Source organism: Phoxinus phoxinus, assembly GCF_949152265.1.
Source record: "Phoxinus phoxinus genome assembly, chromosome: 17".
Taxonomy (NCBI): Eukaryota; Metazoa; Chordata; class Actinopteri; order Cypriniformes; family Leuciscidae; genus Phoxinus; species Phoxinus phoxinus.
In genome coordinates, this window is record NC_136892.1 from 828124 (window position 1) to 849892 (window position 21769).

General features: G+C 44.1%; 1 protein-coding gene across 1 annotated transcript in view; it reads right to left on the bottom strand.

Annotated features, from left to right (window-relative positions):
* galnt10 (UDP-N-acetyl-alpha-D-galactosamine:polypeptide N-acetylgalactosaminyltransferase 10 (GalNAc-T10)) overlaps positions 1 to 21769 on the bottom strand; it is a 32406-nt gene that overhangs the window by 3628 nt on the left and 7009 nt on the right. Inside the window, exons 4-11 of the mRNA XM_079585003.1 lie at positions 19834 to 20000; positions 14386 to 14571; positions 8970 to 9153; positions 6779 to 6896; positions 3555 to 3662; positions 3141 to 3362; positions 307 to 423; positions 73 to 222 (exon numbers count right to left, since the gene is read on the bottom strand). Of these exons, the coding sequence (XP_079441129.1) occupies positions 73 to 222; positions 307 to 423; positions 3141 to 3362; positions 3555 to 3662; positions 6779 to 6896; positions 8970 to 9153; positions 14386 to 14571; positions 19834 to 20000 (1252 nt within the window). The remainder of the gene's footprint in view (positions 1 to 72; positions 223 to 306; positions 424 to 3140; positions 3363 to 3554; positions 3663 to 6778; positions 6897 to 8969; positions 9154 to 14385; positions 14572 to 19833; positions 20001 to 21769) is intronic.

The following is a 21769-nucleotide window of genomic DNA, read 5'->3' on the forward strand; positions in this document are numbered from 1 at the left end:
GACACCTGTACAGGTAAGATCAGAGGAAGCTGTACAGAGGAAACAGGAAGCCCAGTGTTGGTGTAGTTGTACCTTCCTGTAGGCCCACAGCTGGTTGCCCTTCATGCCGTGGCAGTCGTAGAGAGTGACGGGGCTGTTGTGGGACACGGCGTCGAAGCACACCTTCTTAGTGTGTAGCGGGTCTCCAACTCGGACATCTTCCCTCCAGCCGAACGTGAACACCTGCAGAACAGCCACACACACATCATTACTCACACAACAGCATCCGGCAGCGTGTAACACTCGAGTGTGTCAGCGGAGACTCACCTGACCGTGACTCCAGCTCGGCTCGCCGCGCTCCTTCAGGCACTTCTCCAGCCGGATCGGGGAGCCCGAGGAAAAGTGCTTGCTCTCCATGCAGAGGCCGGAGCCCACGTTACGCAGCTGGAACACACACACACACACCAGACACACACACACCAGACACACACACACCAGACACACACACACCAGACACACAGTGTTAAAGTGCTGTAACGGGTCTCAGTTAGTCTAGCACAGAACACATCGCAAGGGTTTTTTGTAATCAGAAAAACAAAAGAAATAGAATAGTAGAGAATAAGTGCTGGTATTAATTGGTCAGATCTTCAGACTATGATCTGCCACGGGTCTTTAAAACGAGACCACACTGAAGTCTGTCCCAAGCTTCACATTTCTATGACAGTTTTTTGACACAGACATGTTTTGTCTACATTTGACCTGTGACTGTTTTTTAATTGATGCACAGTCAGAAATTTTCGTACATTAAAAAATAAATCCGACCTCACGTTGTCAATCACGTTTTACACACTCACTCCGAAACTTTCGTCCGTCATCATTTTTTTTTTGGATCGGGTCGATTTTCTGTGTGTGTCGCATCCGTAGCAAGCATTTAGAGAATGTGTTTTGACAATTCAGAGCCACCGAATGACGAAAACTAGAATTTCGGACTCAGCGTGCAAGATCCTATTCCCGACCCTATTCCCGACCCTATCCCTGACCCTATTCCCGACCCTATTCCTGACCCGATTCCCGACCCTATTCCTGACCCTATCCCTGACCCGATTCCCGACCCTATTCCTGACACTATTGCCGACCCTATTCCTGACCCGATTCCCGACCCTATTCCTGACCCTATTGCCGACCCTATTCCTGACCCGATTCCCGACCCTATTCCTGACCCTATTGCCGACCCTATTCGTGACCCTATTCCCAACTCTATTCCCCGACCCTATTCCTGACCCCATTCCCGACCATATTCCTGACTCTATTCCTGACTCTATTCCTGACCCCATTCCTGACCATATTCCTGACTCTATTCCTGACCCCATTCCTGACCCTATTCATGACCCTATTCCCGACCCTATTCCTGACCCTATTCCCGACCCTATTCCTGACTCTATTCCCGACTCTATTCCCGACCATATTCCTGACCCTATTCCCGACCCTATTCCCGACCCCATTTCCGACCCTATTCCCGACACTATTGCCGACCCTATCCCTGACACTATTGCCGACCCTATTCCTGACCCGATTCCCGACCCTATTCCTGACCCTATTGCTGACCCTATTCCTGACCCGATTCCCGACCCTATTCCTGACCCTATTGCCGACCCTATTCGTGACCCTATTCCCAACTCTATTCCCCGACCCTATTCCTGACCCCATTCCCGACCATATTCCTGACTCTATTCCTGACTCTATTCCTGACCCCATTCCTGACCATATTCCTGACTCTATTCCTGACCCCATTCCTGACCCTATTCATGACCCTATTCCCGACCCTATTCCTGACCCTATTCCCGACCCTATTCCTGACTCTATTCCCGACTCTATTCCCGACCATATTCCTGACCCTATTCCCGACCCTATTCCCGACCCCATTTCCGACCCTATTCCCGACACTATTGCCGACCCTATCCCTGACACTATTGCCGACCCTATTCCTGACCCGATTCCCGACCCTATTCCTGACCCTATTGCTGACCCTATTCCTGACCCGATTCCCGACCCTATTCCTGACCCTATTGCCGACCCTATTCGTGACCCTATTCCCAACTCTATTCCCCGACCCTATTCCTGACCCCATTCCCGACCATATTCCTGACTCTATTCCTGACTCTATTCCTGACCCCATTCCTGACCCTATTCATGACCCTATTCCCGACCCTATTCCTGACCCTATTCCCGACCCTATTCCTGACCCTATTCCTGACTCTATTCCCGACTCTATTCCCGACCATATTCCTGACCCTATTCCCGACCCTATTCCTGACCCTATTCCCGACCCTATTCCCGACCCCATTTCCGACCCTATTCCCGACCCTATCCCTGACACTATTGCCGACCCTATCCCTGACACTATTGCCGACCCTATTCCTGACCCTATTGCCGACCCTATTCCCGACCCGATTCCTGACCCTATTGCCGACCCTATTCCTGACTCTATTCCCGACCCTATTCCTGATCATATTCCTGACTCTATTCCCGACCATATTCCTGACTCTATTCCTGACCCCATTCCTGACCCTATTCATGACCCGATTCCCGACCCCATTCCTGACTCTATTCCCGACCCTATTCCTGAACCCATTCCCGACCATATTCCTGACTCTATTCCCGACCCTATTCCTGACTCTATTCCTGACCCCATTCCCGACCATATTCCTGACTCTATTCCCGACCCTATTCCTGACTCTATTCCTGACCCCATTCCCGACCATATTCCTGACTCTATTCCCGACCATATTCCTGACTCTATTCCTGACCCCATTCCCGACCATATTCCTGACTCTATTCCCGACCATATTCCTGACCCCATTCCCGACCATATTCCTGACCCCATTCCCGACCATATTCCTGACCCCATTCCCGACCATATTCCTGACTCTATTCCCGACCATATTCCTGACCCCATTCCCGACCATATTCCTGACCCCATTCCCGACCATATTCCTGACTCTATTCCCGACCCTATTCCTGACTCTATTCCTGACCCCATTCCCAACCATATTCCTGACTCTATTCCCGACCATATTCCCGACCCTATTCTGATTGTAAATGGAGTCGAGGAGTCGGAGTGGACTCCAGAAACCCCGGACTCGAACAGCACTGGTCCGCACCTCTCCCCAGGCGGCGGCGGGCGGCTCCACCGGCGGGTAGTGTTTGGGAAGATCCCACGCCACCTCCGTCATGAACCACCGGAAGCTCCTGCAGTTGAGCCGGTTCCTCAGCTCCTTCTGCGCCGACACGTCTCCAGCCGACAGATGCCGATACTCCGGCCGGCGCTGGTACATGAACTCAGCGTACTCGTCCATCCACACCTCCGCCACACGCTTCAGGTTCTGACACACACACACACACACACACACATCAATTGTTTTTTCTCCTATCAATAGGGCATTTTCACGTCTTTGCTCATAAAGCGGGGTGACAGTGAACAGGTGGATGAAGAAAATCTGATCTCACAGCAGAACATCATGATGTCAGTGTGAAATGCATTGTGGGAAGTGCATGAGTGCTGATCGGACACTCACCCTGGCGAGACTCACTCCTCCGGGAACTTTATAAGGCACGTACTTCCGGTAGATGTGACCCACTCGAGAGCAGGGGATGTCCTCCATACGCCCTCCACACATCCACACCTCAGAGACACACACACACACACACACACACACACACACACACAGATGATATAATACAGTCATAAAACATAACAATATAACTAATATAATATAATTAATACAACTAATATAATATAATTAATAAAACTATTATCATATAATTAGTAAAACTATTATAATATAATTGATTAAAACTAACATTAACTAATAACTTAGTGAAAGGGAAGTTGCTCAGGTCTGCTCTCCTCTATTGTGTCGTATATCGAGTGAAGCGCTTCAGGAGCAAGAACACATGTGGGCGGGGCTTGATGGTGTCTGTGGGGAGTTGATTGGATGGTTGTGGTTTGTTATTGGCTGATCTCATGTGAGTGACAGGTTATAGCCCCGCCCTCGTCATCAGAGAAGAGAAGAGATGCTGCAAGAGGAACTTATTCTCATTCAACATTATTAACACAATAATGATGATGACAATAAACACTGCAATATTCCATAAGGATTTGATTTTATGGCGACTCTAAGTCGTGTCACACAATCAGGAGTGATCAGATGTGAGCAGAAATGTCACTAATAGGGACAGTTCTGTATATCAGCTTGTGTTAACAGCTATTATATTAGATATGCCACAAAGCCCGTCTGGTGCAGCTTGGGAAATATTGTGGTTTCCAGCAGGAGTCACTATATCTGACTGTACTGTGAGCGCAGTGACGCCTGAAGAACCAGTCTGGCTGAGCTCAGCGGTGATGTATATGCTGTATGCTCTTATTAAAGCTACAGTCCAGTCTCAAAGTCACGATGAAATCAAATCCTTATGGAATATTGCAGTGTTTATTCTAAATGATTTATTGGCACACATTATTGTTTTAATAATCTCGAATGAGAATAAGTTCCTCTAGGTTTCTAATAAGTTTCGATTTAAAATCGGAATCGACCGAAATTAAGTTACAATCTCGAACTTGGAATTAAAAATGGAATCACCGCTGCAGCCACGGCCCCGTCGCGTCCGGCGGCACGACTACCATGGCAGGGCATCTCCGCTGGCACCACAAAAACTGAGATTTACCTGTTAAACCAACAACTGTGTGTGTGTGTGTGTGTGTTTGAACTTGAATGTCATGTTCTGTAAGAAGACTGCAGTTACACAAGAGAAACTAGATGGCGGGTTATTTTGCTTAGGTTTCCAATTGACTGAAGATATAAGTTATTGTTACATTATGCTGTTAATACATGTTTTAAATTTCACAATGTAGTGTGGTACATTGCGAACAAAGGTCAGATATTATATTGCATAAATATCTAGTCTAAAAATGGCATAGCCACCTGTGCTTTAAAAAAATAAAAGTAAAAATCGAGAATCGAACCGTGACCTTAGAATCGAACATGTGACCTTAGAATCGAACCGTGACCTTAGAATCGAACCGTGACCTTAGAATCGAACCGTGACCTTAGAATCGAACCGTGACCTCAGGATCGAACCGTGACCTCAGGATCGAACCGTGACCTCAGGATCGAACCGTGACCTCAGGATCGAACCGTGACCTCAGGATCGAACCGTGACCTTAGAATCGAACCGTGACCTTAGAATCGAACCGTGACCTTAGAATCGAACCGTGACCTTAGAATCAAACCGTGACCTCAGGATCGAACCGTGACCTTAGAATCGAACATGTGACCTTAGAATCGAACCGTGACCTTAGAATCGAACCGTGACCTTAGAATCAAACCGTGACCTTAGAATCAAACCGTGACCTCAGGATCGAACCGTGACCTTAGAATCGAACATGTGACCTTAGAATCGAACCGTGACCTTAGAATCGAACCGTGACCTTAGAATCGAACCGTGACCTTAGAATCGAACCGTGACCTTAGAATCGAACCGTGACCTTAGAATCGAACCGTGACCTTAGAATCGAACCGTGACCTTAGAATCAAACCGTGACCTCAGGATCGAACCGTGACCTTAGAATCGAACATGTGACCTTAGAATCGAACCGTGACCTTAGAATCGAACCGTGACCTTAGAATCAAACCGTGACCTTAGAATCAAACCGTGACCTCAGGATCGAACCGTGACCTTAGAATCGAACATGTGACCTTAGAATCGAACCGTGACCTTAGAATCGAACCGTGACCTTAGAATCGAACCGTGACCTTAGAATCGAACCGTGACCTCAGAATCGAACCGTGACCTCAGGATCGAACCGTGACCTCAGGATCGAACCGTGACCTCAGGATCGAACCGTGACCTCAGGATCGAACCGTGACCTTAGAATCGAACATGTGACCTTAGAATCGAACCGTGACCTCAGGATCGAACCGTGACCTTAGAATCGAACCGTGACCTTAGAATCGAACCGTGACCTTAGAATCGAACCGTGACCTTAGAATCGAACCGTGACCTTAGAATCGAAACGTGACCTTAGGATCGAACCGTGACCTCAGGATCGAACCGTGACCTCAGAATCGAACCGTGACCTTAGAATCGAACATGTGACCTTAGAATCGAACCGTGACCTCAGGATCGAACCGTGACCTTAGAATCGAACCGTGACCTTAGAATCGAACCGTGACCTTAGAATCGAAACGTGACCTTAGGATCGAACCGTGACCTCAGGATCGAACCGTGACCTTAGAATCGAACCGTGACCTTAGAATCGAACCGTGACCTTAGAATCGAACCGTGACCTTAGAATCGAACCGTGACCTTAGGATCGAACCGTGACCTTAGAATCGAACCGTGACCTTAGAATCGAACCGTGACCTTAGAATCGAACCGTGACCTTAGGATCGAACCGTGACCTTAGAATCGAACCGTGACCTTAGAATCGAACCGTGACCTTAGAATCGAACATGTGACCGAATCGAGGCTGTGGAGAGTCGTGACTCCCCTAATATCGTATAATGTTTCCTAAACTATAGTGATTATTTGTGAATCATCTGTGATTGTATACATTGATGTGATTGATTGTGACTTTTTGTAAAACCTGGTAAGAAAGAATAATCAAATACATAACGTAAAGAAATTAATTTGCTGTATCTGTAATTTTTATTTCTAGAGAATGTTCAGAATAATATTCTGAATATAAACGCGCCATGTTTGCGGACTGAAAGTGTGTATCAGAGCAGGCCACCGCTATTACCTTGAATGAGATCTCGTACTGCTCTCCTCCCCAGATCTCCAGACCCGTGTCATATCCTCCCAGCTCCCAGAACCACTTCCTGTCCACAGCGAAGAGCCCGCCCGCCATCACCGGAGACCTGACGGGAAGAGGAGAAGAAGACACAGCTCGATCTGGTGGAGAACTACAGCTGCACCACAGAAGAAGAAGACACAGCTCGATCTGGTGGAGAACTACAGCTGCACCACAGAAGAAGACACAGCTCGATCTGGTGGAGAACTACAGCTGCACCACAGACGACGGGAAACCCAAATACAGCGTTTAATGAAGCTGCGCTTTTTCCAGGTAAGTAAAGTGTATAAAGTCCACCATAAAGTAAACAGTGTCATAATTCATCAATAGCTCGTCATAAGTGTGTGCTGTTCATCATTGTGAACTTCTCTGCTAGAGCGAGTCTGTAGAACAAGATCAGTGCTCACTATTACATCATCTTTAAAGTTTAATCGCCGCATTAAGCCGAGTCCCCATTCCTGCTCCTCTGAGCCCAAATTAATATAAACACTTTCCTTATGCCGTTTGATTTTTTATGGCCTTAAATTTTATACAACAGACTTTTTAGGGAGGTGTCAAATGATTAAAACTTTTAATCTTATTAATCGCACATCATATTTGTTTGAGAAATGACCCCAGAAGATCATTTAAAGTCATTATTATGTTAAATGAGAAAAGCATCAAATAGATATTACAAAACGTAGCTTTAGAAAAAGAAAAAAAACATTTTTTGATTCAACATAGAATTTAGTTTTCAGAAACTTTCCAGAATTTTTTGGAAAATTTCCAGGGTCTTTGGGGAAAATGTTCAAAGTTTTGGAAAGTTTCTGGAAATGTTCAGCCCCTTTGCAACCCTAATTACACTTTTAGTTTTTAATTACGGTAAAAACACTTTTAGGCTTCAACGGCCATGAGGGGGAGTAAATGCTGACAGAATTTTCATTTGTGGATGAACTATACCTTTAATGTTTTTTTTATTAATATAAATCTTTTAATCAATTATACTCTAAATAAGAAATTAAAACTGCCAGTAGGTGGAGGTCTAAACGATTGAGTCATTGAGTCATTGAGTCCGTTCAAACGGCGGATTCATTCAGGAATGAAGTAAATGGCTCTCCATGAACGAGTCATTGAGTCATCGGTTCGGCCGACTGATTCGCTCTCCATTCAGAAACGAAGCATCGCTGTGTGTCGCTCGGAGAACACAGCACTTCTGCTCTGGCTTTATCGGGAATATTTCCAGTTGAGCAAAAACAGACAGTATCTGAAATATAACACAATATTAACTTCTTTTTTATTGAACTGTTGTATAAAATTTCACATTTGGGACAAACACAGCACTCATGTGATATTTCTTAACTATCCGAGACAAAAACTCACACAGGGGCATTTTTGCCCTGATATCTTGAACTTTATGGTCGTTCTTCTAACTGTATTCTATAGGCTTTATCACGCAGAGTTGCTGCCCTGCTTTATGTTCATCACATCACTGTATGAAGTATAAGATGAACTACGCACGCCTTGTGTGCGAGCGGTAAATGAAGGGATGCACGTTATATCGGCCAGCATATCAGTATCGGCCGATATTTGATCATTTGTAATGTTATTATTATCGGCCCGATAAGAAAATGTGGCCGATATATTAAAGCCGATAAATAATGTAATATTTCCTCCAGCGGAGACTCTTCAGATGCGCACTGCTCAACATGATGTTATTGAAACGCTTGAAATATGATTGGAATCACTTCAAAAAAGCAAAGTACAGTTCAGTGCAAATCTGTCATATCAGCTTCATAACATTATCATGAGAACGTTACACTTGTGTGCTGGGACGGGGCTTTTAACGGTGAGACTTTTTGTTTTTGGAATCAGGCTCTCAGAAATTATATAAATATAAAGATTTAGATTTATCGGCCAATATATCAGTTATTGGCTTTCAAATATAAATAATTATCGGTTATCGGCCAAAATGTTCATATCGGTGCATCCCTAATGATATGCGTTATTTTTCCCCATAACTAATTAATCAAGTGAACACATTAAATCGACAGTGCTAGTAAATACTGACCATCTAAAGTCCACAATCGACTGCATTTAGCTTGCACCTATTCAAAGAGTATGGAGGCGATCGGTCAATAGAAAAGTGTAGTCGGGCACTCACTCGAAAGGGTCGCTGGGGTCAGATTTCTCCAGCTGGGGGGGGATAGGGATGCGCTTGTAGTACATCTCCCAGTCGAAAGCCCCTCGCATGGCGTCGCCCGCCTGCGTCTCGTAGCCGAAGTTATCGTGGTCGATCACATCGATCATGGGACACACGATGGTCTTCCGGTTCTGAGCGATGCGATCTGAAGAGGGAAACACAACAATAATCCACTGCCATGGACTCAGGGTTCAGGGGCGCATTACAGAAACATCCGAACTTTAGAGTCGATCTTTTCTGCTTGGCAACCATGGCAATTTCAGTTAGGACCTCATTTAGGACAAAAGCTATAGACCCCTTTTCAGTTCGCAAACAGTGTCTGAAACCGCTCACTCCTTCACTCCTTTCTTTTTACTCCTTTAAATTTCTGTAATACGCCCACTGTGGTTCAGGAGGTTACCCAGTAAAGGAGGTTAGTTTATACCCAGTAAAGGAGGTTTGTTATCCATTGTTACCCAGTAAGGGAGGTTTGTTATCCATTGTTACCCAGTAAGGGAGGTTTGTTATCCATTGTTACCCAGTAAGGGAGGTTAGTTTATACCCAGTAAAGGAGGCGTGTTACCCAGTAATGTAGGTTTGTTACCCAGTAACGGAGGTTTGTTTATACCCAGTAATGTAGGTTTGTTACCCAGTAAGGGAGGTTTGTTATCCATTGTTACCCAGTAAGGGAGGTTTGTTATCCATTGTTACCCAGTAAGGGAGGTTAGTTTATACCCAGTAAAGGAGGCGTGTTACCCAGTAATGTAGGTTTGTTACCCAGTAACGGAGGTTTGTTTATACCCAGTAATGTAGGTTTGTTACCCAGTAAGGGAGGTTTGTTATCCATTGTTACCCAGTAAGGGAGGTTTGTTATCCATTGTTACCCAGTAAGGGAGGTTAGTTTATACCCAGTAAAGGAGGCGTGTTACCCAGTAATGTAGGTTTGTTACCCAGTAACGGAGGTTTGTTTATACCCAGTAATGTAGGTTTGTTACCCAGTAAGGGAGGTTTGTTATCCATTGTTACCCAGTAAGGGAGGTTTGTTATCCATTGTTACCCAGTAAGGGAGGTTAGTTTATACCCAGTAAAGGAGGCGTGTTACCCAGTAATGTAGGTTTGTTACCCAGTAACGGAGGTTTGTTTATACCCAGTAATGTAGGTTTGTTACCCAGTAAGGGAGGTTTGTTATCCATTGTTACCCAGTAAGGGAGGTTTGTTATCCATTGTTACCCAGTAAGGGAGGTTAGTTTATACCCAGTAAAGGAGGCGTGTTACCCAGTAATGTAGGTTTGTTACCCAGTAAGGGAGGTTTGTTATCCATTGTTACCCAGTAAGGGAGGTTTGTTACCCAGTAACAGAGGTTTGTTTATACCCAGTAATGTAGGTTTGTTACCCAGTAAGGGAGGTTTGTTATCCATTGTTACCCAGTAAGGGAGGTTTGTTACCCAGTAACAGAGGTTTGTTTATACCCAGTAATGTAGGTTTGTTACCCAGTAAAGGAGGTTTGTTATCCATTGTTACCCAGTAAGGGAGGTTTGTTATCCATTGTTACCCAGTAAGGGAGGTTAGTTTATACCCAGTAAAGGAGGTTTGTTATCCATTGTTACCCAGTAAGGGAGGTTTGTTATCCATTGTTACCCAGTAAGGGAGGTTAGTTTATACCCAGTAAAGGAGGCGTGTTACCCAGTAATGTAGGTTTGTTACCCAGTAACAGAGGTTTGTTTATACCCAGTAATGTAGGTTTGTTACCCAGTAAGGGAGGTTTGTTATCCATTGTTACCCAGTAAGGGAGGTTTGTTTATCCCCAGTAAGGGAGGTTAGTTTATCCCCAGTAAGGGAGGTTAGTTTATACCCAGTAAGGGAGGTTAGTTTATACCCAGTAAGGGAGGTTAGTTTATACCCAGTAAGGGAGGTCAGTTTATACCCAGTAAGGGAGGTCAGTTTATACCCAGTAAGGGAGGTCAGTTTATACCCAGTAAGGGAGGTCAGTTTATACCCAGTAAGGGAGGTCAGTTTATACCCAGTAAGGGAGGTTTGTTTATCCCCAGTAAGGGAGGTTAGTTTATCCCCAGTAAGGGAGGTTAGTTTATACCCAGTAAAGGAGGTTAGTTTATACCCAGTAAGGGAGGTCAGTTTATACCCAGTAAGGGAGGTTAGTTTATACCCAGTAAGGGAGGTCAGTTTATACCCAGTAATGGAAGTTAGTTTATTCCCAGTAAGGGAGGTTAGTTTATACCCAGTAAGGGAGGTTAGTTTATATCCAGTAAGGGAGGTTAGTTTATACCCAGTAAGGGAGGTTAGTTTATACCCAGTAAGGGAGGTCAGTTTATACCCAGTAAGGGAGGTTAGTTTATACCCAGTAAGGGAGGTTAGTTTATACCCAGTAAGGGAGGTTAGTTTATACCCAGTAAGGGAGGTTAGTTTATATCCAGTAAGGGAGGTTAGTTTATACCCAGTAAGGGAGGTTAGTTTATACCCAGTAAGGGAGGTTAGTTTATACACAGTAAGGGAGGTTAGTTTATACCCAGTAAGGGAGGTCAGTTTATATCCAGTAAGGGAAGTTAGTTTATCCCCAGTAAGGGAGGTTAGTTTATACCCAGTAAGGGAGGTCAGTTTATATCCAGTAAGGGAGGTTAGTTTATACCCAGTAAGGGAGGTTAGTTTATACCCAGTAAGGGAGGTTAGTTTATACCCAGTAAGGGAGGTCAGTTTATATCCAGTAAGGGAAGTTAGTTTATCCCCAGTAAGGGAGGTTAGTTTATACCCAGTAAGGGAGGTTAGTTTATATCCAGTAAGGGAGGTTAGTTTATCCCCAGTAAGGGAGGTTAGTTTATACCCAGTAATGGAGGTTAGTTTATACCCAGTAAGGGAGGTTAGTTTATACCCAGTAAGGGAGGTTAGTTTATACCCAGTAAGGGAGGTTAGTTTATACCCAGTAAGGGAGGTTAGTTTATACCCAGTAAGGGAGGTTAGTTTATACCCAGTAAGGGAGGTCAGTTTATACCCAGTAAGGGAGGCTAGTATACCCAGTAAGGGAGGTTAGTATACCCAGTAAGGGAGGTTAGTTTATACCCAGTAAGGGAGGTTAGTTTATCCCCAGTAAGGGAGGTTAGTATACCCAGTAAGGGAGGTTAGTTTATACCCAGTAAGGGAGGTTAGTTTATACCCAGTAAGGGAGGTTAGTTTATACCCAGTAATGGAGGTTAGTTTATACCCAGTAAGGGAGGCTAGTATACCCAGTAAGGGAGGTTAGTTTATACCCAGTAAGGGAGGTCAGTTTATACCCAGTAAGGGAGGTTAGTATACCCAGTAAGGGAGGTTAGTTTATACCCAGTAAGGGAGGTTAGTTTATACCCAGTAAGGGAGGTTAGTTTATCCCCAGTAAGGGAGGTTAGTATACCCAGTAAGGGAGGTTAGTTTATACCCAGTAAGGGAGGTTAGTTTATCCCCAGTAAGGGAGGTTAGTATACCCAGTAAGGGAGGTTAGTTTATACCCAGTAAGGGAGGTTAGTTTATACCCAGTAAGGGAGGTTAGTTTATACCCAGTAAGGGAGGTTAGTTTATACCCAGTAAGGGAGGTTAGTTTATACCCAGTAAGGGAGGTTAGTTTATACCCAGTAAGGGAGGTCAGTTTATACCCAGTAAGGGAGGCTAGTATACCCAGTAAGGGAGGTTAGTATACCCAGTAAGGGAGGTTAGTTTATACCCAGTAAGGGAGGTTAGTTTATCCCCAGTAAGGGAGGTTAGTATACCCAGTAAGGGAGGTTAGTTTATACCCAGTAAGGGAGGTTAGTTTATACCCAGTAAGGGAGGTTAGTTTATACCCAGTAATGGAGGTTAGTTTATACCCAGTAAGGGAGGCTAGTATACCCAGTAAGGGAGGTTAGTTTATACCCAGTAAGGGAGGTCAGTTTATACCCAGTAAGGGAGGTTAGTATACCCAGTAAGGGAGGTTAGTTTATACCCAGTAAGGGAGGTTAGTTTGTACCCAGTAAGGGAGGTTAGTTTATACCCAGTAAGGGAGGTTAGTTTATACCCAGTAAGGGAGGTTAGTTTATACCCAGTAAGGGAGGTTAGTTTATACCCAGTAAGGGAGGCTAGTTTACCCAATAAGGGAGGTCAGTTTATACCCAGTAAGGGAGGTTAGTATACCCAGTAAGGGAGGTTAGTATACCCAGTAAGGGAGGTTAGTATACCCAGTAAGGGAGGTTAGTTTACCCAGTAAGGGAGGTCAGTTTATACCCAGTAAGGGAGGTTAGTTTATACCCAGTAAGGGAGGTCAGTTTATACCCAGTAAGGGAGGCTAGTTTACCCAGTAAGGGAGGCTAGTTTACCCAGTAAGGGAGGTTAGTATACCTAGTAAGGGAGGTTAGTATACCCAGTAAGGGAGGTTAGTATACCCAGTAAGGGAGGTTAGTATACCCAGTAAGGGAGGTTAGTATACCCAGTAAGGGAGGTTAGTTTACCCAGTAAGGGAGGTCAGTTTATACCCAGTAAGGGAGGTTAGTTTATACCCAGTAAGGGAGGTTAGTTTATACCCAGTAAGGGAGGCTAGTTTACCCAATAAGGGAGGTTAGTTTATACCCAGTAAGGGAGGTTAGTTTATACCCAATAAGGGAGGTCAGTTTATACCCAGTAAGGGAGGTTAGTATACCCAGTAAGGGAGGTTAGTTTATACCCAGTAAGGGAGGTTAGTTTATACCCAGTAAGGGAGGTTAGTTTATACCCAGTAAGGGAGGTTAGTATACCCAGTAAGGGAGGTTAGTATACCCAGTAAGGGAGGTCAGTTTATACCCAGTAAGGGAGGCTAGTTTATACCCAGTAAGGGAGGCTAGTATACCCAGTAAGGGAGGCTAGTATACCCAGTAAGGGAGGTTAGTATACCCAGTAAGGGAGGCTAGTATACCCAGTAAGGGAGGCTAGTATACCCAGTAAGGGAGGCTAGTATACCCAGTAAGGGAGGCTAGTATACCCAGTAAGGGAGGTTAGTATACCCAGTAAGGGAGGTCAGTTTATACCCAGTAAGGGAGGCTAGTATACCCAGTAAGGGAGGCTAGTATACCCAGTAAGGGAGGTTAGTATACCCAGTAAGGGAGGTCAGTTTATACCCAGTAAGGGAGGCTAGTATACCCAGTAAGGGAGGCTAGTATACCCAGTAAGGGAGGCTAGTATACCCAGTAAGGGAGGCTAGTATACCCAGTAAGGGAGGTCAGTTTATACCCAGTAAGGGAGGCTAGTATACCCAGTAAGGGAGGCTAGTATACCCAGTAAGGGAGGCTAGTATACCCAGTAAGGGAGGCTAGTATACCCAGTAAGGGAGGTAAGTTTATACCCAGTAAGGGAGGTTAGTATACCCAGTAAGGGAGGCTAGTATACCCAGTAAGGGAGGCTAGTATACCCAGTAAGGGAGGCAGCCAGTTGACGTTGGCCTCGCAGTGGGAGTCCAGGAAGGTGATGACGTCCCCGGTGGCGGCCTCGGCCCCCAGGAGCCTCGTCCGGATCAGGCCCTCGCGCTTCTTGGTCCGCAGGATCCGCACCTTCGGCAGGCGCACCATGTACTCCTCCAGCGGGGCCTTCAGGTGCTCTGAGCAGATGACCGGCACAGGTTTAGTCTTCCTCAACACACCACAGCAGCCTATAAACTGTTCTTCAGGATTCTTTGATGAACAGAAAGTTCAAAAGAACTTGATCTGAAATAGAATCTTTTGGAACATTATGAATGTCTGTCACTTTTGATCAATTTAATGCATCCATGCTGAATAAAAGTATTTCTGGTAACACTTTATTTTACGGTGCCTGTGATACAGAGTAATTACATAATTAAGTACTTAGTAGTAGATGTTGTAATAACATGTAACTACATGTACTTAACATGTAATTAAGTTATGGAACAGCCTGTACTTACACATTGTAATTACACACATGTAATAGGCAGCACACATATTACACATATGTAACAAGCCGGATCAGTTACATATGTGTTACCGACTTGGTACTATGTAATTATATAAGAAAATACTTAGTACCACAATGTAACAAAAAGAACTTAAATATGTTACTAAGGTGTGAAAAAGCCTGCAGGGGTAACATGGGCTGTTACCATAACTTAAAACTCCATAACTTAATCTCATTAGCTACTACATGTATTTGTGCTGTGAACTAGTGAGTTAATTCGAACTAAAGTACAGATCTGGATCTCCCGGTTACACTAACAGCTGTGTAACAGATTTTGACCATTACAGAGGCGTAACAGCCCATGTTACCCCTGCAGGCTTTTTCACACCTTAGTAACAGAGTTAAAGGCACACCGTGGAACTTTTGACCTAAAGAGTTGAAGCATATGAGTTGTTTTAAATGATTCCTCAGGCCAATATACAGTGTTTGACACTATCAATGCTCCGAGCGGGGCTGCCCTCTTGAAATACCGCCTATGTAAGTTTGGAGGAGACGGACCGTCTTTGGACAGGTCATGTGACCTGGAGAACGAATCACTTTACGACCGTCACGTGACCGCAAGCTCTGATATGCTCAAGGAGCTAACGCTTTTGCTACTATTTTTCCGCCTGCTCGACTCCTGGCCATGGCTGAGGCAAGGAAAAGTTTCAAACTGCTCCTGAGGAGGCAAGAAAGAGAAAACGCGAGAGGGATCGTGCTCGCGGAAAAACAAGAAGCTCTCGTTTCTCCCCGGCTCTCCCTCGTCGTCCTCCGCGTCCTCCTCCTGTTTCGGGACTCTGGAGATTATTCAAGGGGCGAAGAAAATGATGACTGAAAATAAAACATAAACATCGGCATAAAAGTGGATATATAATGTAATATTTACTGCGAAGTCGGGAATTCGTGTAACAAAACTGATATAAGTCCAAACCTATAGCCGTTTCAGTTTGTTTGTCCTTTTACACATTCATATGTGTGTATTATTCGTGGCTTATATGATTTCAGATACAAATGTCTATGTATTATTAGAGACTTATATGAGTTTAAATTCAAATTCATAGTTTACTACAGGAAAAACAATATAAGACGACGTAAGTCCGATCTAAAGATAAGAATACTCCAAAACAAGCACAATAACAACTTAGTTTTAGGTACAAAACGTCTATAACCTGCTCCTGCCGATCGACTGCACAGTTTATCTCCAACCCTAATCAAACACACCTGAAGCAACCAATTAACGTCTTCAGGATCGCTTGAAAAATGTGTTTGATTAGGGTTGGAGATGAACTCTGCAGGACAGACAGGACAGGAGCAGGGTTGGGCACCCCTGGTCTATGCGACTTACCTGACCAGACATTATTTTCTGTTCACTTTTGTGCAATTAATTTATTAAGTGGATGTCTTCTTTACTTATGCGACAGTGCTGCGGTGCTTGTGGCCTCTAGGGGTGCTAGACGTGAAAGTTACAGGTCTAGCGCCCCTAGTGGCCAAAAGTTCCGCGGTGTGCCTTTAAGTTCTTTTTGTTACATTGTGGTACTAAGTATTTTCTTATATAATTACATTGTACCAAGTCGGTAACACATATGTAACTGATCCGGCTTGTTACATATGTGTAATATGTGTGCTGCCTATTACATGTGTGTAATTACAATGTGTAAGTACAGGCTGTTCCATAACTTAATTACATGTTAAGTACATGTAGTTACATGTTATTACAACATCTACTACTAAGTACTTAATTATGTAATTACTCTGTATCACAGGCACCGTAAAATAAAGTGTTACCGTATTTCTTTCCAAAAAAAAAAAAAAAATATCTTACTGAACCCAAACTTTTGAACGGTAGTGTATAATGTTACAAAAGCTTTCAATTTCAGATTAATGCTGTGCTTTTGAACTTTCTTTTCATCAAAGAATCCTGAAAGAAATGTTTACAGAACACTGATAATAATCATAAATGTGTCTTGAGCATCAGATCATTACATTTACATTTACATTTAGTCATTTAGCAGCAGACGCTTTTATCCAAAGCGAATTACAACTGAGGACTACAGCAAGCGAGTCATCGTGAAGAGGCAAAAATAACGCAAGAAGTGCTCAAAATACAAAGTTCAGGCATTACTCAAAGTAGCATAAGCCAAAACAAGGGAGGATTAAAGAGAAGGGGTTTTTTTTTCATCATATTACACTGATTTCTGAAGGATCATGTGACACTGAAGACTGGAGTAATGATGCTGAACATTCAGCTTTGATCACAGGAATAAATTACACTTTAATATATATTCACATAGAGAACTGATGATTTACATTATAATCATATTTCACTTTATCAAATGAACGCAGCCTTGGTGAGCAGAAGAGATTATTTTAAAAACATAAAAAATCATTCTGATCCCAAACATTTGAACGTCATGTGACGCATGTTGTACCTATAGATACACTGACTAAACTTCCGTCATGGTTTTCAAATATCTCAGTTTTGACAGTCCAAACTACAACATGAAAACACAGCTTTGAAAGCACAACGATGGAGCGTTTTCAAAAAAGCTTAGTTTCATTAATAAAAACGCTGTTTTATTAAAATGTTTTATTCTATGGCGAAAACAAGCCTGCTTTTTAAATCAGAAGGTCATTTGAAACATGTTTTTTGTCAAATGTGTTATCACAAATGATTTAGCTAATATTAATATGTTAAAGCCTGATGAGCTGCTGCCAGTGTTTGAGGAAGTGGATCTATAACCTGGGCCAGTCCTGACGTGAGTGACGGGAACCTGAACGCATCATGATCCGGACAACAACACTGTGCGGACGAGTGAGATCAAACCAATACTTGGCTGAAATTAAACATATTCATGAAATGTATGAATTTATGTTGAAACAAGCAGCAATCCTCAAATCTATAGTGAGGGGATTACGGCCAATCTGGAGCTTATGAACATGTGACGCGCTGCAGGACAGGCCAGGATCATCTGGCTTAACATCTGTCACGCATACACTCAGGCTACGTCTACGGTAATGCAGATACGTTTGAACACGGCGCTTTCGTTTAAAAAACACTGTCCGTCCACACTAGCATTCAGATGTTTCAGTGCGGATGAGAAACTTTTGGAAAACGCTAAATTCACCTTTACTGCGCATGCGTAAAACCTCACAGAAGCTCACTGAGATGAACCAGACGGGGAAAAATAAAGTTATCGCGCAATTCTTCTGGCAGGATCATTTTATTCAGCAGAATATCTCCGCATTCACTGATGGTCCAGGTCGCTCTCACTCACTCTCACATCTATTCTATTGGTTCAATACGCGTCACATGACTAAACTTACGTCATCGTTTTTTAAATACCTCAGTTTCACAGTCCACACTACAACACGAAAACGGAGTTTTCAAAAAGCTTCGTTTTCATGATAAAAACGCCATCTCAGTGTGACCGGAAGTACAAGACGGAGAGAAAAAGATGTGAAAACATGTCCGTGTGGACAAGGCCTGAGTTACAGGAGACGTTACAGGGATTTCATCATGACATACAGCTCAGCCCAGTTATTATGATGTTTCTGATGTCCTGTCCCAGCATGCAATAGCCGTCTCGGTTAACTACAGACCCGATATAGTCCGGCTGTGAGTAACACACTTCTAGCCAGAATAAGCTTGAATTTGGTTACATGTCGTTTTAGCCAAAATAACTTGCGAGATGTATGATACTCCATCATGTAGGCAAAGTAAACAGTGATTACAAAGAGTTTGGTTTCATTTCTTTGACATGTTCTGTGTTTAGCCTGTGTGTCTATTCTTAAGCTATGGGTTAGACGTCTATGAAATGTTCACTGACAGCTCAAACTTTGCCTTGTTTTGGGACGTCTGGCTGTGTGTGGACTGCTATCAGACGTCTGGTTGTGTGTGGACTGCTATCAGACGTCTGGCTGTGTGTGGACGGCTATCAGACGTCTGGCTGTGTGTGGACGGCTATCAGACGTCTGGCTGTGTGTGGACGGCTATCAGACGTCTGGCTGTGTGTGGACTGCTATCAGACGTCTGGTTGTGTGTGGACTGCTATCAGACGTCTGGCTGTGTGTGGACGGCTATCAGACGTCTGGCTGTGTGTGGACGGCTATCAGACGTCTGGCTGTGTGTGGACGGCTATCAGACGTCTGGCTGTGTGTGGACGGCTATCAGACGTCTGGCTGTGTGTGGACGGCTATCAGACGTCTGGCTGTGCGTGGACGGCTATCAGACGTCTGGTTGTGCGTGGACGGCTATCAGACGTCTGGTTGTGCGTGGACGGCTATCAGACGTCTGGCTGTGCGTGGACTGCTATCAGACGTCTGGCTGTGTGTGGACGGCTATCAGACGTCTGGCTGTGTGTGGACTGCTATCAGACGTCTGGCTGTGTGTGGACGGCTATCAGACGTCTGGCTGTGTGTGGACGGCTATCAGACGTCTGGCTGTGTGTGGACGGCTATCAGACGTCTGGCTGTGCGTGGACGGCTATTAGACGTCTGGCTGTGCGTGGACGGCTATTAGACGTCTGGCTGTGTGTGGACGGCTATCAGACGTCTGGTTGTGTGTGGACTGCTATCAGACGTCTGGTTGTGTGTGGACGGCTATCAGACGTCTGGCTGTGTGTGGACGGCTATCAGACGTCTGGCTGTGTGTGGACGGCTATCAGACGTCTGGCTGTGTGTGGACGGCTATCAGACGTCTGGCTGTGTGTGGACGGCTATCAGACGTCTGGCTGTGTGTGGACGGCTATCAGACGTCTGGCTGTGTGTGGACTGCTATCAGACGTCTGGCTGTGTGTGGACGGCTATCAGACGTCTGGCTGTGTGTGGATGGCTATCAGACGTCTTTTAAAGTCAGTTTGCTTGCCGGTGTTGAGGATGATGACGCAGGAATGAGTGATTATAATGCGTGTACCCTTGTCGCTGAAGTCGTCGACGAGCACGATCTCCGCGAGGAGCCGAGGCGGCGAGCGGTTCAGGACACTGTGGACGGTGCGGAGCAGAGACGACCAGCCCTCGTTGTGGAAGGGGATAATGATGCTGGTGTTGGGGAGATCTTCAGCATACAGCTTCTTCTTACAGCTGCACACACACACACACACACACACACACACACAGTTACAGCTTTGGAACCACTTTCATTGGTGGAGGAAAAATATATGCCCAGTTATTCAAAAACATGCATCACATTTAGTCCCACAATGGCTGCGTTTACAAGCACAACTTTTGTTTCAATCGGACTGAATTCATTCTGATTGGTCAAGAAGTGTTTACTTGAACGCTAATCATGTGATTCAATCGGGTTGATTATTGGAAAAGGAATAAACCACTCCTTTAAATCCGGTCGAAATTTGATTCGATAATTCAGCTCGTCACTGCGTCATCAACCTACGCCTGTGTTACTGGAAGAGGTTAGCGACCCCTAGCGGCGAAAGAAATGACATGTTGTAGCTTTAAGGTGTTTATATGAGTGCTTTTCAGTCCGATTGAGCCGCCAATCCCATATCTAACTGATTATTTGGTTGCATGTAAACGTAGCCATTGTTGAATTTGCACGAATGAACCAGTTAAGCGTTTACAAACCCTTGATTCCTAATAAAGTGTGCCCTGGATGATCAATGCCTGTTTGTGAGTTTTGTGATAGTTGAGCAGTGTTGACCCGCAAAAATCCTTCATTAACCCTTTCCAACAGTCACTGTATGATATGGATATATATGATATATGATATTATATTGAGACCCAAAGCACTCGAACAAAACTATTGCAGAAGTCACAAATATTCATTAAGGCCCAAGAAGCTTTTGATCATGCAGGTTATGACACAATATTAAAAGTCAAGCCTATGTAAACTTTTGAACTGGATCTTGATGATCAAGCCTGTATGGTTCTATCAACTCATCATCATAACTCCAATACATCATATCTTCGTTGGAAAGTGTGTGTCTCTTAAATAACAGATCTCAGTCTTTACACTTATTCTGAAGTCTAAGAGTAAGCATTCTTAGAGTTTTGACACGGTTAAGACTCAGATTTTATTCTGAGTGAGTGAGTGGCTTTTTACATGGACATCTAGCAAATATTCACAAAACTGTTTGGGTGTTTCTCAGAAAACGCTTACTGTGACTGTATACTTAATGTGCCTATATATAAAAACAGGGCTAGTTAAAAATGTTTAGAAAAATGCTACCAGTTCTCTTTCGCCAAACCTAACCGTCTGGTAAAACTAGTTTGTCCACTAGTGAATACATATGTTTGGAATTGAGCAACCAGAACACTCTTTGACAGTGTTCCTGAATCTCCGGTTATATGGAAGAGACCCAGCCAAACTAACATCCCCGATCTCTTCTGGAGATAAAAACTACCCATTATTCATTACGCCTATGTTTAATTCGCAAGTTAAGCTGTGATGTTTGTCGTTTGCCTTCTTACGTTAGGTTTCTCTCACTCCTGGATTGCACGATGTAAGAAGGAAATGCTGACTCATTGTAAAGTAATCCGAAGCAGAAGTTCTTCTACAGTGGTGAACACAGACCACAGCAAACATGATCCATGCTTACAATAGCGGAGGACAAAACCCATGACAGACTCTCCAAAAGAGGGAAATCCTGAGAGGCGATTACAGCGGAGGAAAGGACATGTACTGCTGTGTGGAGGTTTGAACTAGTCATTTAATGAGGAGGTAATACAGGGAAAGGGAAATATACTAGTTTGGCCTGTTTAAATATTCAATATTACACTTCTGTCTAACTATATTACTACTAGAGCTGCCCCTTAATAGTGGACTAACCATTAGTCAACATGTCGGTTAGTCGCAGGAAGTGATGAAATCACACAGGAAGTATTTGGACAGA